The 15,978-nt window shown below is 44.4% G+C and overlaps 1 protein-coding gene across 1 annotated transcript; it reads left to right on the top strand.

Moving 5' to 3' along the window:
- Positions 1 to 1,744: 1,744 nt before the first annotated feature.
- PDIK1L (PDLIM1 interacting kinase 1 like) lies at positions 1,745 to 15,722 on the top strand. The gene is made up of 3 exons (XM_084787903.1): positions 1,745 to 1,867; positions 4,996 to 5,297; positions 11,471 to 15,722. The coding sequence occupies exons 2-3, from the start codon at positions 5,013 to 5,015 to the stop codon at positions 12,209 to 12,211; spliced, it is 1,026 nt and encodes a 341-aa protein (XP_084644029.1). The 5' UTR covers positions 1,745 to 1,867; positions 4,996 to 5,012; the 3' UTR covers positions 12,212 to 15,722.
- Positions 15,723 to 15,978: the final 256 nt, after the last annotated feature.

Genomic DNA, 15,978 nt, shown 5'->3' with positions numbered 1-15,978 from the left:
AAAGGGAAAAAGGAAGGGAGGATATAGGTTTATAAAATAAAAGGCAGATTATTAGATAAACTATTATATATTATGTTAGTAAAAACTTAAGGTCATTTTGTTCAATGTTTATTTAATGTATTATTCATATGCCACTCATTCAAAAAGCTAATGTCTTATGAAAACTAACTATTAATAACCTGTTCAAAAAGATTAAAGATAAAAGTTGGTATTTAGTTACCTATAAATCTTACTAAATACTAATTTACTTGTTCATAGAACAGGTTTGTTTAGTTTCTTGTATATGTCTTCAAAGAAATAGATGAATAACTGTAAAAATAGATAAAGAGTTGGTCTTCAAACTCTTCAAAGATCCACAAAATATGACATTTAATGATGGAGGGCTTTCCTGACAGAGAGAGACATCCGCTCCTGGACACATCTCTGTATACACCATTAAGGATGAGGCCATCAAAAGACCAGGGTGACAGGTAAGTGCTTTTATCTCTACTACTGATAACAAACTGACTGTCCGCTATGCTCAGCAGGGATGCTGAAAAGTTGACTGTCCAGCTTTACAGAGACTAGGTGGACCAGACCAGGAGTTGAAACTCCTGCTTCACAAAACAGTTTGTTAGATGCTTTGGGCCGATAAGGCTGAAGACTGATCGCCCCAAAGATGGAGAGAATCCGGTGCCTGTCCAAGCCATCAGCTCTCCCTGTCCTATCCACACACGGAAACTGCCTGCCAGCACTTCCTTTCCATTAGATAGAATTTCCTTCTTGGGTCTCTGATGGGCTTGAAGACTAAATAGCCACAGTGTTACTAAAAGCTTTAGTTTAAAATTTTTAATTAAAATTTAAAATTAAAAATTAAAAACACCTTTATAGATTGATAATTACAATTTCTAATAAAGAGACTTTAAAAAACTTTAAACAATAAAAAAAGGACTCTCTTTGATAGTAAAAATACTTTCTCCAAGGTTAACAAATATAAAAAAGATGGGTTATATATTTAATACGTGATGATTCTGTATATTTGTATTTATAGCTCTTAATTTTTTTTTTTTTTTTTAAAGAAAGATGTGTGGGAAGGATTGTAAGCTTTGTCCCAAGTGAAAGCAGTCTTGGCGGCCTTTACCCCTTGGAAACACCACGGATAGACTGAATGGAGCCATCCTAGGTCTGAAATTCAGCAAGGGGACCGGGGGACTCCAGCCCAGCTATTGTGTTTCTAATCTCGGTGGGGACAGGGATCCTGACCCAGACCGGCCATTGTATGCTCGAGAGAGACGCAGGCGGAGGAGAGAGGAGAAGGCTGCATTTTTTTTTTTGAGCAGGATCGCAAGTGGATTTTTGGAGGAAGAGACCAGCTTACAAGCCAGACCAGCGTGCAGGCCAGCGACACCTGGGGATCCGTCCCGTGGAACAGAATACCGGAAGGTTTACTCTTGGTTCCCTTTAACCCTTTTTCCTTCTTGTATAGGATTGCTGGATTGTATAATAAAGTCTAATTGTTTAAAAAAAAAAAAAACAGAGCCAACAGTGCCGAGGCGCGCTCGCTGCAGCTGAGGACGACCGGTCCCCTCCCGCCACCCCTGCGAGCCAGCGCACCAGTGGCCGTCCTTGCAGCCCGCACACACCGGTAGCGCCACTGGGCTCCGTGCAGCACTGGCGCCAGAAAGCGCCCAGCAGGGGGCGCCAGAAAGCGCACGCGCACTACGGAAAGCCGGAGGGGGCGGGGCCCGGCGTGAGGGGGTGTGTCCGCGCACCACGGGGGCGCGCGCCAGCTTCTGACTGGAGGCCCCGGCAGCCTAGGCGCGAGCTGCCCCGATAATGGCGGCCTGCAGAGCTCATGAGAGGGAGAAGCGGCGGCGGCTGCCCTGAGGTAAATCTGGCCCTTCGTTGTGGCACGGATGCCCCGCAGTCAGAACCGACCTCCCCGCATGTGCCTCTGTCCCCAGCAGGCCTGTCACAGACCTCTCGGTGGAGTCATCCCCGGGAAAGGCCCGGTGCTGCCCCGGCCACCGGCCCGGGGACTGCGGCCTCCGTTCCCGCCCGGGGCCGCTCCGGGATACCGGCCCCCTGCTCCGCAGCTTCCGGGGCGGCTGCGGGGCCGGCTGGAGGGCCACGGGAGGGTCCCTCGAGGTTTCGGGGGGGACCGCCACCGCGAGGGATCTTGCTGCTCGGGCAGTGAGCGCGGCCTGAGCCTCCCGAGTCGGCGGCTGCACCTCCGGCCTGACTCGTCCCTGCCCGGCACTTGGCAGGTGCATGTCCAGGGCGGGGATGCTTGCCCAGCAGCATCCCGGAGCATGGCAGGCAGGAGGGGCCAGGAGATGCCATCGTTAAGGTACCCGGGTTCTCCAAGGATGCTTCACTTAAGTGCGTCTCATCCCAGGACCCCAAGGGTTTGCTAGACACCTTTCCTTTCTTATTCAGGAAGGTGCCCCGCTCGGAGGGAACGGGGGGCGGGGGGGGGGGGGGCGCGGGAGGAGGGTACCGCAGATAGGAGAGGAGACGGGGCGGCTGCAGAGAAGAGGGTCAACTTGCAAGTGCATAGGAACTGGGGAGCTGACCCGAGCAGGACAGAACTGCCTGCGGCAGGAAATCTGACATTAGGAAACACAGTAAGAACACGAAGGGTAAGGCAACCAATTAAAGGAAGTAACGCTCAAAGCAATCGTCCGAAACAGTCCTTTTCTTTTCAATCTGGCCTATGAACTTAAAAAAACAGTTGTTCCCGGGAGTCTCAGCTCCCAGAGTTAGTGCCTTCTTTGTTTCCCTACTTGTGCTATGTAAATACAGCCTTAACTTTTCCTGCCGTGACGGGGTCCGGCAAGTGAGCGTTCGAGAAGTCTGGAAGCATACCGCAGACTCTCCACGCCAAAGAATTCTTCTTCTTCTCCGCAGCGTCTGTGCTCCGGCTTGCCTTTAAATGATTTATTCGGTTAAACTCCAAAGAACTTTGTGAGAGAATTCCCTTTGATGTGTAAGAGGCTCCCCCTTTGGCAAAAAGGACCTAGAAATAATTTGCTGTGTTAAGCAATAAAAAAAAAAATTCTGTTCATTTCGAGGTAACAATTCTGCGAAAACCTTGTTTGTTACTACTTTGGAAGAAATAAATAACCAAGCGTACTGGTGCATGGCTATAACCCCAGTTCTTGGAAGGTGGAGGTAGGAGATCAGTATTAGGGTTATCCTCTGCTACATAGTGAGTTCAAGGCTAGCCTGAGCTACTGGAGACCCTGTCTCAAACAAAACATAAGTAAGTGATCTTGCTCAGTTTTAGCCCATAAGCATGAGTCAGGTGTTTGTATTTCAGTGAGGGATTTTTTTGTGTTTTCACTGTTTCGTTTTTCGAGACAGGTTTCTCTTTGTAGCCCTGGCTGTCTTGGAAGTCACTCTGTAAACCAGGCTGGCCGTGAACTTGCAGAAATCTGATTGATTCTGCCTCCTGAGTGCTGGGATTAAAGACCTGGGCTACCACTTCTTGATGAATTTCTAATTTCAGGTTTACTTTTGTGTTTGCTTATTTGTTTGTTTGTTTTGGTTTTTTGAGACAGGGTTTCTCTGTGTAGCCTTGGCTGTCCTGGACTCACTTTGTAGACCAGGCTGGCCTCGAACTCACAGCGATCTGCCTACCTCTGCCTCCCAAGTGCTGGGATTAAAGGCGTGCGCCACCACGCCCAGCCTGTGTTTGTTTTGAGACAGGGTTTCTCCGTGTATCCCTGGCTGTCATGGAACTAGCTCTTGTAGACCAGGCTGGTCTTGAACTCACAGAGATCAACCTGTCTCAGCTTCCTGTGTGCTGGGATTAAAGGTGTGTGCCACCACTGGCTCGGGTTTACTCTTTTAGCAATGGCGTTTCCAAGCAGTACCTATAAGAAGCAGTGTAGTTTAGTGGTTTAAGTCACGGATATCTGAACTAAAGGGCTGTTTGATAATTGGCTTTTTAGTTACCATCGCTGTGTGTTAATTTTCTCACTTATAAAGTCACCATTACCACACCTGCTTCATTACTACCCAGATTATGGTTAAGGATTAATTGAACTTAATATAATAGAGTAGCCAGGTGTGGTGTCACACACTTGTAGTCCCATCATTCCAGAGATGGGCAGCCAGGGTTGTTGAGACACTCAGTGGGTGAAGTTACTTTCTGCCAGTCTTTACAACCAGGAGTTCAATTCCTGGAACCCACGTGGTAGGAGAGAACTGACTCCCACATATTGTCCTCTGTCTTCCACAAAGCCACACATATACACATGTAATGTGTAATACAACTCTAAAGGAAGTGAAAGCCATCTTGAGCTACATAGTACACAAGAGCCTGTCTTAAAAAAAACAAAAAACAAAAAAAAACAGGACAGTGGCACAAGTCTATAATCCCAGCACTGGAAGAGCAGAGGCAGGCTTATCTCTGTGAGCTGGAGGCCAGCCAGGGTTACCTAGTGACGCCTATTTCAAAAAAAGGAGTGGGTGGGTGGAGCCGAGACAGAGACAGCACTAGTGCTCAATGGTGAAGTATGAGGAACTGGCTTTGGGTTCCTAGAACTCATGTCAGGCTAGATGTGCCTTCCCATGGCGAGATGGGAGGCAGGGACGGGAGAGTCTGCGGAAGGTCACAGGCTGGCATGTGCTGTCGCGGTGGGTGACAGGATTGCCAGGGTTAATCTTCTAGCAGGTGTGCCGTGGCATAGGCATGCCTGCACTCACACACCAAGATCAGATTTTAAAAAAGACGGTGATGGCACTGTAGGTATGGCTTCTGAAGCCTGCCTAGTCTATAGGTCAAGCTCCAGGCCAGGGGAACAGAGCAAGACCGTCGTGAAGGACTTGAAACAGTCCCTGATACTTGCATGTGCTATCTGTTACCTTTATTATTGGTAGGTCTGTCCGAGGGGTAACTAGAAACCCTTCAAGTGCCACGGTCTTTGAAACAGATGGTTAAATCACGCATAAGAATACAAGCCAGTAGATACACCTAATTTCAACAGAGTACTTTGTTGATTTTTCCAGAAACCTCGACCTTGAAGATGGTGAGTAGCCAGCCAAAGTACGATCTAATACGGGAGGTAGGCCGAGGTAGTTACGGTGTTGTGTACGAAGCAGTCATCAGAAAGACCTCTGCAAGAGTAGCAGTGAAGAAAATTCGATGCCACGCACCTGAGAATGTTGAACTAGCCCTCCGAGAGTTCTGGGCACTGAGCAGTATCAAGAGCCAACACCCAAATGTGATTCACTTGGAAGAGTGCATTCTACAAAAAGATGGGATGGTGCAAAAGATGTCCCACGGCTCTAATTCTTCCCTTTATTTGCAGGTATGTGTCACTGGATAGGAAATGGACGTTATGTTGGTCAGCAAGAGGAAATGAAAGTGTCAGGTGAACTCCTCCCTTAAATGCAGGCGTTCCATGGCTAGGTGTAGATAGAGGTGTGCGGAGGATAGAGATGTTTGCTTTAACGTACCAAAAAATAACACCGGCCACTTGCTGCGCCTGGTACTTGCCAGTCTGCATAGCAGTAGGACAAGATGGGAACCAGAGGAGTTTTGAGACCAGCATCTAAGTTCAGTTCTTGTAAACCAGTTACTTTGAAAATAAACACAGAAAACAAGGATTCCCACCCCATAGGTAATTCTCTTCTGTAAGCCGCAGGCCTAAACATAATTAGCTGTAGGTGAGTAAATTGGCACATGCTGATAATCCTAGTCCTTGGAAGGTGGAGGCAGGAGGCTCAGGGGTTGAAGACCAGCCTCACCTGTATTGAATCTGAGACATTTCCTAGACTGAGTCAGGAGTTCCATCACAAAAGTTGTCCTCTGACCTCCACACCTGCACTGTGGCATGCGGGCATGTAAGCACTCACATATATGTATACACTTGTAAACACACACACACATAAAAGAAATGTAATTTAACAATTAAGACAAAAAATAGTAACAATAAGAAAAGTATGTTTGGGTTGGGGAAAAGGCTCAGAGGTTACAGGCGCCTGTTGCCTGGCAACCTGAGTTCATCTCTCAGGTCCCACATGGTAGGAAGAGGGAGCAGACTTCCAAATGTTGTCTCTTGCCTCCACAAGTATTCTGTACCGCCCCCCATACACAGAATAAATAATCTTAAAAAAAACTTTTAAACTATCTTTATTTTATTGTTTATTTTTCTAAAAGTACTTAAGTTGCTCTGCTTAAAAAAAAAAAGGGAAATGTTTCTATCTTTTTTTTCTTTCTTTTTTTTTTTTTTTTTTTTTTTTTGCCAGTGCTAGAGGTTGAACCTGCGTTTGGGGCACACTACTTAAACCATATTCCCTCCTAAACCTTGTCAACTTTACATTGAGTTTTAGAGGTTAAGGTGCATAATCCTTTTGCGTGGAAAAGTAGAGATATTAACGCATTGAATTAGCTCAAAATCCAGATCTAGCAACTGTAATAAGAATTAGGTATGATTTCGTTCTTCAAGGTTTTAACATATGAAATATCAGATTTGACTAAGTGAGTTTTGTATTTAAGTTGCCTTTTGCATAAATCTTTTGCCCATTAAAACATAGAAGCCGGGCGTGGTGGTGCACACCTTTAGTCCCAGGACTCTGGGAGGCAGTGGCAGGCAGATGTCTGAATTTGAGGCCAGTTTGCTCTACAAAGCGAGTCCAGGACAGCCAAGGATACACACAGAGAAACCCTGTCTTGAAAAACCAACAAAGCAAAAACCACAGAGACTTTAGGCAAGAGAGATGGCTTAGTGATTAAGAACAGTGATTGAGCCAGGCATGGTGGTGCACGCCTTTAATCCTAGCACTCGGGAGGCAGAGGCAGGTGGATCGCTGTGAGTTCGAGGCCAGCCTGGTCTACAAAAGTGAGTCCAGGACAGCCTAGGATACATAGAGAAACCCTGTCTCAAAAAACCAAAAAAAAAAAAAGAACAGTGATTGCTCTTCCAGAAGATGTGAGTTCAATTCCCAGCAACTACATGGCAGCTTACAACTGTCTCTAACAAGATTTGATACTCTCATACTGACATCAAGCAAAACACCAATGCGTATAAAATAAGAATAAATAAATTTGTTTTGTTTTTCGAGACAAGGTTTCTCTGTGTAGCCTTCGCTGTCCTGAACTCACTTTGTAGACCAGACTGGCCTTGAACTCACAGCAATCGCCTGGCTCTGCCTCCCGAGTGCTAGGGTTAAAGACGTGCACCACCACGCCTGGCTAAATAAATTATTTTTTAAAACCATTATAAACCTATATTGGATTTATGGTACTTTCTGCTGTCAGGATGACTTGAAAGATGATCCAGCTTTCCTAGTAGCTATTTGTTCATATGTATGATGATCACTTTTGCCTTCCACGGGCACTGTGAAAGTCAGAGGGGATGGTAAAACTAGATTTGATACATAAAAACTCAGAAATAAGCCAGGCGTGATGGCGCACACCTTTAACCCCAGCACTCGGGAGACAAGAGGCAGGTGGATCCCTGTGAGTTCTAGGCCAGCCTGGACTACAATGGGAGTTCAGGACAGCCAAGGCTACACCCAGAAACCCTGCCTCGGGGAAAAAAAAAGAAAGGAAGGAAGGAAGGAAGGAAGGAAGGAAGGAAGGAAGGAAGGAAGAAAGAGAACTCAGAAATAGGTATCTGTGTTGAAATAAAATAAGTAAACCAGGTTTTTCTTTATTTATTTTATTCATTTATTTTTGAGACAGGGTCACTGTGTAGCCCTGCATATCCTATAACTCACTATATAGACCAGCACACGTGAACATGTATTTATCAATAGAATTCTATCAGTATAATATGATCAATACACAAAGCTATAATGTAACCACAGAGTCCCTATGCATGGCCTTTATTATTTGTATAAATTCTCATTTTTCTATGTTTTTCCAGATATATTTCTCTTTGTTCTCAGTTGGAATCATTAAACCAATTCTTAATAGCTAAAACCAGGAGAAAATGGAAAACAGTTACAAGGGCTCAATTTCACACAGAGGGACTTTGCAGCCTCCAGTCTGTATATTTCAGATGAGTGGCATAGATGGTGTAGGAACATAAAATAGGGAATCTGCTCTGTCTTGGAGCTGAAGAATTATGAACTGGCTGGGCGTGGCACGCACACCTATAATCTTAACACGTAGGAGACTGAAGAAGGTTTTCATGAGTCCAAGGCCAGCCTAGGGTACAGAGTGAGGCCCTATCTAGGGACTTAAAGAAAGAAGAATTTATGAACTATTTAAAATTTACAGAGTCTAACAAGCATTGTCAAGATAAGTGGATGAGAACTGTACATTTCCCTTGCAGGCCAGGAGTATGTATGCTGCCATGCCTGCCTTCGAAATCAGTCTTTGAGGACTGGTGTTCTGTATCTCACAAAGCTATTTATTAGGTTTGCATTGCAGGGTAAAAGTCAGTCAGAAATGGTACACCTGTGTTCCATTCTCTCCGCACTGGCACACCATGCAACCAGGAGACTCCCACACTCAGGCCATCACCATCGCTGCCCTCTGCCTGCCTGCGGAAGACTTAATGACGGTGTGGTCTCTGCTTCTGCCAGGATAGCCAGACTGAGTAGTAATAGAAATTCACTTAAAATGTAAACTTCTCGGGTACTCATTCTTCAACAGCTCCACTCTGGTTCTGCCCCTCTTCTTTGTTCTAAAAAGACACCACATGACAAATAATTTAAAAGCAATAGACCTCCATAGTTTAGTCTTTTCATTGAAGGGATGACTTAGGTGGTAGGAGAATTCAGCTATATCTATATACGTAGAAAATGTAGGCCAGTTGGGCACTTGGCTTCTTGGCTTAGAAATGTAATATGTATTCATTAGGGACAAAGGTGGCATTATGAAGTAGTGAAAAAAAGTTTGATGCATGTATACAAACACTGATGAAATAAAATATTTCTGAAGTTTCCAGTTAAAGCTGGGACCTGCGGCTTGACTCGGTACAGAGCAGAGCAGAGCTTCTTAACCCCTCTTCCTCGCAGGACCTCTCACCCCAGAAATGTGTGCATAACCCTGGGTGTACAAGTGTGTAAAACAGACCTACAAGGCTGGGCGTGGTGGCGCACGCCTTTAATCCCAGCACTCAGGAGGCAGAGATAGGCGGATCGCTGTGAGTTCGAGGCCAGCCTGGACTACAAAGCGAGTCTAGGACAGCCAAGACTACACAGAGAAACCCTGTCTCGAAAAACCAAAAAAAAAAAAAAAAAAACAGACCTACAAAGCATGTAACTGATAATGAATCGTAAATAATTTCATTTTAAAATAATCCTTTGGCATAAATATAATTTTACTTTTTTTTTTTTTTGAAGATTTATTTACTTATGATGTATACAATGCTCTGCCTGAATGTACCTGCGGGCCAGAAGAGGGCGTCAGATCACATTATAGATGGTTGTGAGACACCACGTGGTTGCTGGGAATTGAACTCAGGACCTCTGGAAGAGCAGTCGGTGCTCTCAACCTCTGAGCCATCTCTCCAGCCCCATAATTTTGCCTTTTATTAAGGTAGAAAGCAAATTTATACACTAATAAAGTAAAATGTACCTGTCTGTTTCTACACAGGGCTAAATCTTGGGCTGGAAAGATAGTGCAGTGGCAGAGGCACTTGCATGCAGGCCTGACAACTGGAGTTCCATCCTCAAGTCCCACAGTGTGGCAAGAGAGAACTCGGGAGAACAGGGACGTGTGTGGTGGCCCATGCACACGCACATGCGTGCACCCACATAACATTAAATGCATTTTAAAATAATAATAATTTAGACTAAATATTTGTCACTGTAGGACATAAAGTATCTAGCATTTTCCACAGTTGATTATTTTTACTTTATAAAAATCAATGGTAAGGGGCTGAGCGTGATGGCGCACGCCTTTAATCCCAGCACTCGGGAGGCAGGGGCAGGCTGATCGCTGTGAGTTCGAGGCCAGCCTGGTCTACAAAGGGAGTCCAGGACAGCCAAGGCTACACAGAGAAACCCTGTCTAAGAAAGAAAGAAAGAGAGAAAGAAAGAAAGAAAGAACAGTGCTTCATATACCTATGTTAGTACAGAGTGGTAGACATAAGTTTAAGGCAAATTCAGAAACTGTTGGAAATTCTGTCCTAACAGCTTTCAGTGAACTTCTTGCTTCTGCAGTGCTGGGCTTACGGGTGTGTGCTGTCACACCCACCTTCCAACAGCAGCTTTTTTTTTTTTTTTTTTTTTTGGTTTTTCGAGACAGAGTCTCTCTGTGTAGCCTTGGCTGTCCTGCACTACTCACTTTGTAGACCAGGCTGGCCTCGAACTCACAGCAATCCGCCTGCCTCTGCCTCCCGAGTGCTGGGATTAAAGGCGTGTGCCACCACGCCCGGCCCCCAACAGCAGCTTTTAACCTCTGTCTCTCTTTCTCCAAGACAGCCTTACTGTATAGCTTAGGCTGGCCTTAAACTTGAGATCTGTTGAGTGAGATGTAGTGACACACATAGCTGTAATGCCAGCACTGGAGATGGAAGCAGCCAGCCTTGAACTACACAGTGAGGCTGAGGGCTTTGTGGACTACTTGAGACCCTGTCTCACAAAAGAGAAAAAGAGGAGGAGGAAGAAAGAAAATAATACCCAGATAGACCACTAGGGTGTTTGCTTGCTGATGAGTGACAGTAGGAAATAATCAGAGGTCTTTGCTTTCCCTAGTCAAACCATGATGTTTCTATACGAGCAGACAACTTTGTATAGGTAGTAAAAACACCACAGTTTGGTTTTGAATGAATTTTTGGTAGCTGAACATTTGTTGAACCTTTGACTGGTGCCAATTTTTTTCTGACCCACCACATTCAGTTTAAGAAATCTCTCCCTGGCATGTACAAGACCTTGGGTTCAATTACCAATACTGTAGCAACAAAATAAAACTGAAGACTGGCCTAACTTTTTCTTCTTCCCTTTAAGATTAATAGCTGATAGAGATGGCACATGCCTTTATTTCCAGTGCTGGGAGGCAGAGGCAGGCAGATTTCAGAGTTTAACGGCAGCCTGGTCTACAGAACAAGTTCCAGGACAGCCAGGAATGTTACACAGAGAAACCTTGTCTGAAAAAAATTTTCATTTTATTACTTTTTAATTATTTTGGGGGAGGTTATATGCGTGTCAGTGCAAGTGCCCTTAGAAGCCAGGAAAAGTATTGGATTCCCCCTGGAGCTATAGTTGCAGGCAGTTGTGAGCCACTGAACTCCAATCCTCTGTGAGAGCAGTAAGCTCAGAACTGCTGAATCATGTCTCCAGCCCCTGTAGCCTTTCTGTAGTCCAATTTATTTTATTTTATTTTATTTTTATTTTTGGTTTTTTTCAAGAAAGAGTTTCTCTGTGTAGCCTTGGCTGTCCTGGACTTGCTTTGTAGATCAGGCTGGCCTCGAACTCACAGTAATCCACCTGCCTCTGCCTCCCGAGTGCTGGGATTAAAAGCGTGGGCCACCACCACCCAGCTATAGTCCAATTTTATAGCAACTTCTCTTCTCGTCTTTTACAGCTCGTAGAGACGTCATTAAAAGGAGAAATTGCCTTTGATCCCAGAAGCGCCTATTACTTGTGGTTTGTGATGGATTTTTGTGACGGAGGGGACATGAATGAGTACCTGTTGTCCAGGAAGCCCAACCGGAAGACTAACACCAGCTTCATGCTGCAGCTCAGCAGTGCCCTGGCTTTCCTGCACAAGAACCAGATCATCCACCGAGACCTGAAGCCTGACAACATCCTGATCTCCCAGAGCAGGCTGGGCACCAGCGACCTGGAGCCCACGCTCAAAGTGGCCGACTTCGGCCTGAGTAAAGTTTGCTCAGCATCTGGACAGAACCCCGAAGAACCTGTCAGTGTGAACAAGTGCTTCCTTTCCACGGCGTGCGGGACGGACTTCTACATGGCTCCTGAGGTATGGGAAGGGCACTACACGGCGAAAGCTGACATCTTTGCTCTGGGAATTATCATCTGGGCGATGCTGGAGAGGATCACCTTCATAGACACGGAGACGAAGAAAGAGCTCCTGGGGAGCTACGTAAAGCAGGGGGCCGAAATTGTGCCTGTTGGGGAGGCACTTCTGGAAAACCCCAAGATGGAACTCCTCATCCCTGTGAAGAAGAAGTCTATGAATGGGCGAATGAAGCAGCTGATTAAGGAGATGCTGGCTGCAAACCCTCAGGATCGGCCAGATGCGTTTGAACTAGAACTCAGATTAGTCCAAATTGCATTCAAAGACAGCAGCTGGGAAACGTGACCGACTACGTGCAAGCGCATCTCAGAAAGGTGCTGCTTCTGGTTCAGCAGAGATACGACATGACGTGGCCGAAAAGAAGACGGGAGTTAGGGTTCACTTTGTAAGGGTGTAGGTTTTTTTGTGGGGTAGTTTTTTTCCCTCTGGTTTTTCTTAATCCACGCAGGCCATTGTATTGTACGTTTTGAATGTGTATTACCAATGTGGGTGTAAAAAATTTTTTTAATGATCATTGGTAAAAGTTTGGCAGAAAAAAATTCTCTTACGAGCCAAGCAGAGAAGAGAGTCCAATTTTCTGGAAGTATGTCTTTATTTTAGACATTCCTTGTCAGTATTAGGCATTTCCATAGAAGAAGAGGTCTGCATGCTGGTAATGCGACCTTTGAAGCTTTGTAAAGGAAACATATATGTGTATATTTATGTATATGTAAGTATGTGAATGTGCATTTTGCATTCCACAAGAAGAAAATGCCACTTGTGTTTAAGTTATTTGATACAGGTTTGGGTTTTGAGATTCGCTGGTGAAATTGGTGATGGAAGCCACAGACACCCCCCCCCCCTCCTCCTCCTCCTCCTCCTCCTCCTCCTCCTCCCCCCCCCCTTCTCCTCCTCCTCCTCCTCCTCCTCCTCCTCCTGCACTCCTGCTACTGGAAACGCGCTAAGGGAATTTTGTTGTTATTGTTTTGTTCTGTTTCCCAGTGTACATCTCTTTTCAAAGGCACCATTTCGGAGGGTCTAAAATGGCTGATTAAACATAGTTGAAGCTAAGCAGTTCCAAGCTGCTTAAATAGGTCTGAGCTCTCCAGGGCTCTGTAACTCTTGGAGTTGAATTAGTCATTAAGTCTCATGGTAGAAGGTCGGCAAGGATGCCGATGGCTCACTCATACCTTTAGGTAACTAATTAAACCACTGCACTGGGACCTGCGTGCACTTGAGCATCTGCCGTAACCTGAGGATGGTGTTCTTCTGTTCTGAAAACATTGCTTTCCATGACTGTAATACTTGATGTATTAATTTCAAGTTTTAGGACTTTTCCCTAAATCTCAGCATAAAGTTGAGGAAACCAAATGAGCTCAGCTTTGTGTTGCTGGCCCTGGTGTGGCTTCCTTTTGGATCACTGGAGTCCCTGTCACTTTGACTCTGATGCTGTTTTCTCTTGTCTCCTGTGAGACAGTAATGGGACTGGTAATCACTGTCATTAAATATTGATCACTTTTTTCCAAAGTGAGAGATGATGCATATAGTCTAGCAAATGGATAAAATTCTATGCCATCAACTGCTTTCAAGTAGAAAAGTTGTTAGTTTTGTTTAGTTTCCTGGTGTTGTCTGTCAGAAAGCAAAGAGGCTCAACTCCTCCTGAGGTGAAGTTGTAACTGCACGGTGATCTCCCGATTGTTCCTGCTAATGTAGGCACACTGACGAAAGGTCTCTTAAATCAGAACACCAGCCTTTAAGATGAATTAAATCCTGCAGCGGTATCTAGGGGAAGCTTTAGAAAGCACTTAGATGCCCACCTCCTGTGCTGAGGTAGAGCTCTGGGCCGCGGGCATGTGAGGGAAGCAGTCCACACTGACCCCACGGGGATCTTCATAAAGCACTAAGATGCAAAAGTCAAAATAGTACCAGCATATTGACATCAGCCGTTCGCGTCATCTCAACACTGGAACCTCCACACCTTCGCGTAAGGCTGGGTGTAGCTCAGTGGAGAACACTTGCCTGGCACGTAAAGACTCTGGATTCAATGCCTAGCACTTAACAAAATCAATAAACCAGTAAATAAAATGTGTTCAGAGTATAATAAAAGAGAAAAACGGAATATTTAAAAATCTAGACTGAATCTGGAAGTTTAAAAACATGAACTGAAAGGCTTTATTAAAATGAAGTCTCATCAAATGAAAAAGTCACATATACTTTATATCACTTTCAGACTTAAATAATTATTCTGGAAAGAAGAGGTAGAAGTATACTGGACCTTCATGGTAATTGACTCACTGGGTCACCAGGTTGACGCAGTCTCACCGGGGGGATTGGGTTGCAGGAAATTAGAAGTCTAATTATAATGTGTTAACCTATGACTTGCCCCACCATCAGGGTGACACTTGATGTATACCAACAAATAACCTGTGCACTTGAAGCCCTGGGGTCTTGAGTACATAGCTTTTGATCCTGCCTCATTGAAAAACTGAGTAATTTGGTTTGTCATTTTTTTTCTTTTAATTTCTTTTTTTTTTTTTTTTTGTTATTGTTATTGTTGTTGTTGTTGGCATGGGGATCATACCCAGGGCCTTGCATGTGCTACACAAAGGTGTTACCACTGGGCTAAATGTCCAGCCCCAGGTATAATTTATTTTGAAGGATTTTTACCTGTGAAATAGAATTCTTCATTGGAGGTAAGGGTGTGGGATGAACAGGAAATTTCTTCCAAAATGTTCTCAAGCCCTTATATTCTAAAATAGCTTACGATATCACAAAAGGATGGTAAGTTGTCTTTCTTTGTTCTTTCAGTCAGAGGTATTTATTAAGTACCTACTGTGTGCTCAGCACTAACGTGTAGTTGATGCAACAATCTAAGATTTGCTGTTGTAGGGGCTGGAAAAACGACTTAGCAGTTTAGAGGACTCGCTGCTCTTGCACACAACTGGAGTTCAGTTCCCAGCACCCATGTTGGGGGGCTCACAGCCACCTGTTACTCCAGCTCCAGGGGGTCCAATACCGTCTCCTTGCTTCCATGTGCACACACATGCATAACCTAAAAAAAAAAAAAAGAAAACAAACCTTTTTTTAAAATGGCATTTAGCCACGCACTTTCCCCAGACTTGTGTGAGAAAACATGAGTGATACTTGGAAATTTTGGATATTTGCTAAAAGAAAAATGCAATCAAGAAATTGTGCACAGTGCCTTGCCACAATAGGTACTCAGTAAACAGTTACTCTTCATAGTCTGTGGCCATGGTTTCTAGTGTTTTATGAAATTTGTCTTAATTGAAAAATAAAAGACCAAATATTTCAAATAAAGCTTATAGGCAGCTGTGTCCAGTCGCTGTAGGATTGTACAGTTAGTTCCTAGGATGTTGATTTGCACTAGTCTTCACTTAGAAACATGGGGTTCTGTAGATTCTTGGTGCTAAGAGATGCTTTGTCATTCTGATGAAGTAAGTGTTAAGTGTCAGATAAATAGCACAGAATAGTTCTTTCCGCAGGTCTGGGTTTTGTTTTTGTTTTTGTTTTTGTTTTTCCTTGTTTTTAATTGTAAAATGTTACAAATCAAACTATTGTAGCAGCTACAAAATGACTCACCAGCATGACAACATAGTCAAAAAAAAAAAAAAAAAAAAAAACAAACCGATGTCATCGGCACATCAGAAAGGAAAGCAACCTTAAAACTTTTCTTTTAAAATTGTCAAATATATTTTATGAAGAATTTATAAAGGGGAAAAGTATTGTAATTTATTGTTCATGAAGTTTTTTGTTTGTTTTTTTTTTTTTTAATAAAGTGAATTTCAACAACTTGAAAGTTCTCTTGCTGCTTTGCTGGCTCTCTTAGTTGTGGAGTGTCCGTCACGAGTGTGAAAAAGGACTGGAGTTTACGGAGTAAGCCCTTCTAGAAGCCACTGCCGAGGAAGGTGTGTGGATTACAGGACGGTGTCCATGCAGATAAGGTGTCAGATCCCCCAGACCTGGATTTAGAGACTCCGTGTGGGTGCTGGGAATTAGACCCACGGCCCTCTGAGAGAGTAACCGCTGAGCCATTTCTTTAGCCTCAGAGATAA

Source organism: Acomys minous, assembly GCF_964271855.1.
Source record: "Acomys minous genome assembly, chromosome: 6".
NCBI classification, from domain to species: domain Eukaryota; kingdom Metazoa; phylum Chordata; class Mammalia; order Rodentia; family Muridae; genus Acomys; species Acomys minous.
This window is presented reverse-complemented; position numbering and strand designations above follow the sequence as displayed.

Excerpts from the sequence above, each read along its gene's own strand:
- PDIK1L (XM_084787903.1), top strand. The coding sequence starts at position 5,013 with ATGGTGAGTAGCCAGCCAAAGTACGATCTAATACGGGAGGTAGGCCGA. Across the intron at positions 5,298-11,470 it reads ATTCTTCCCTTTATTTGCAG|CTCGTAGAGACGTCATTAAA; the intron begins GTATGTGTCACT and ends CGTCTTTTACAG.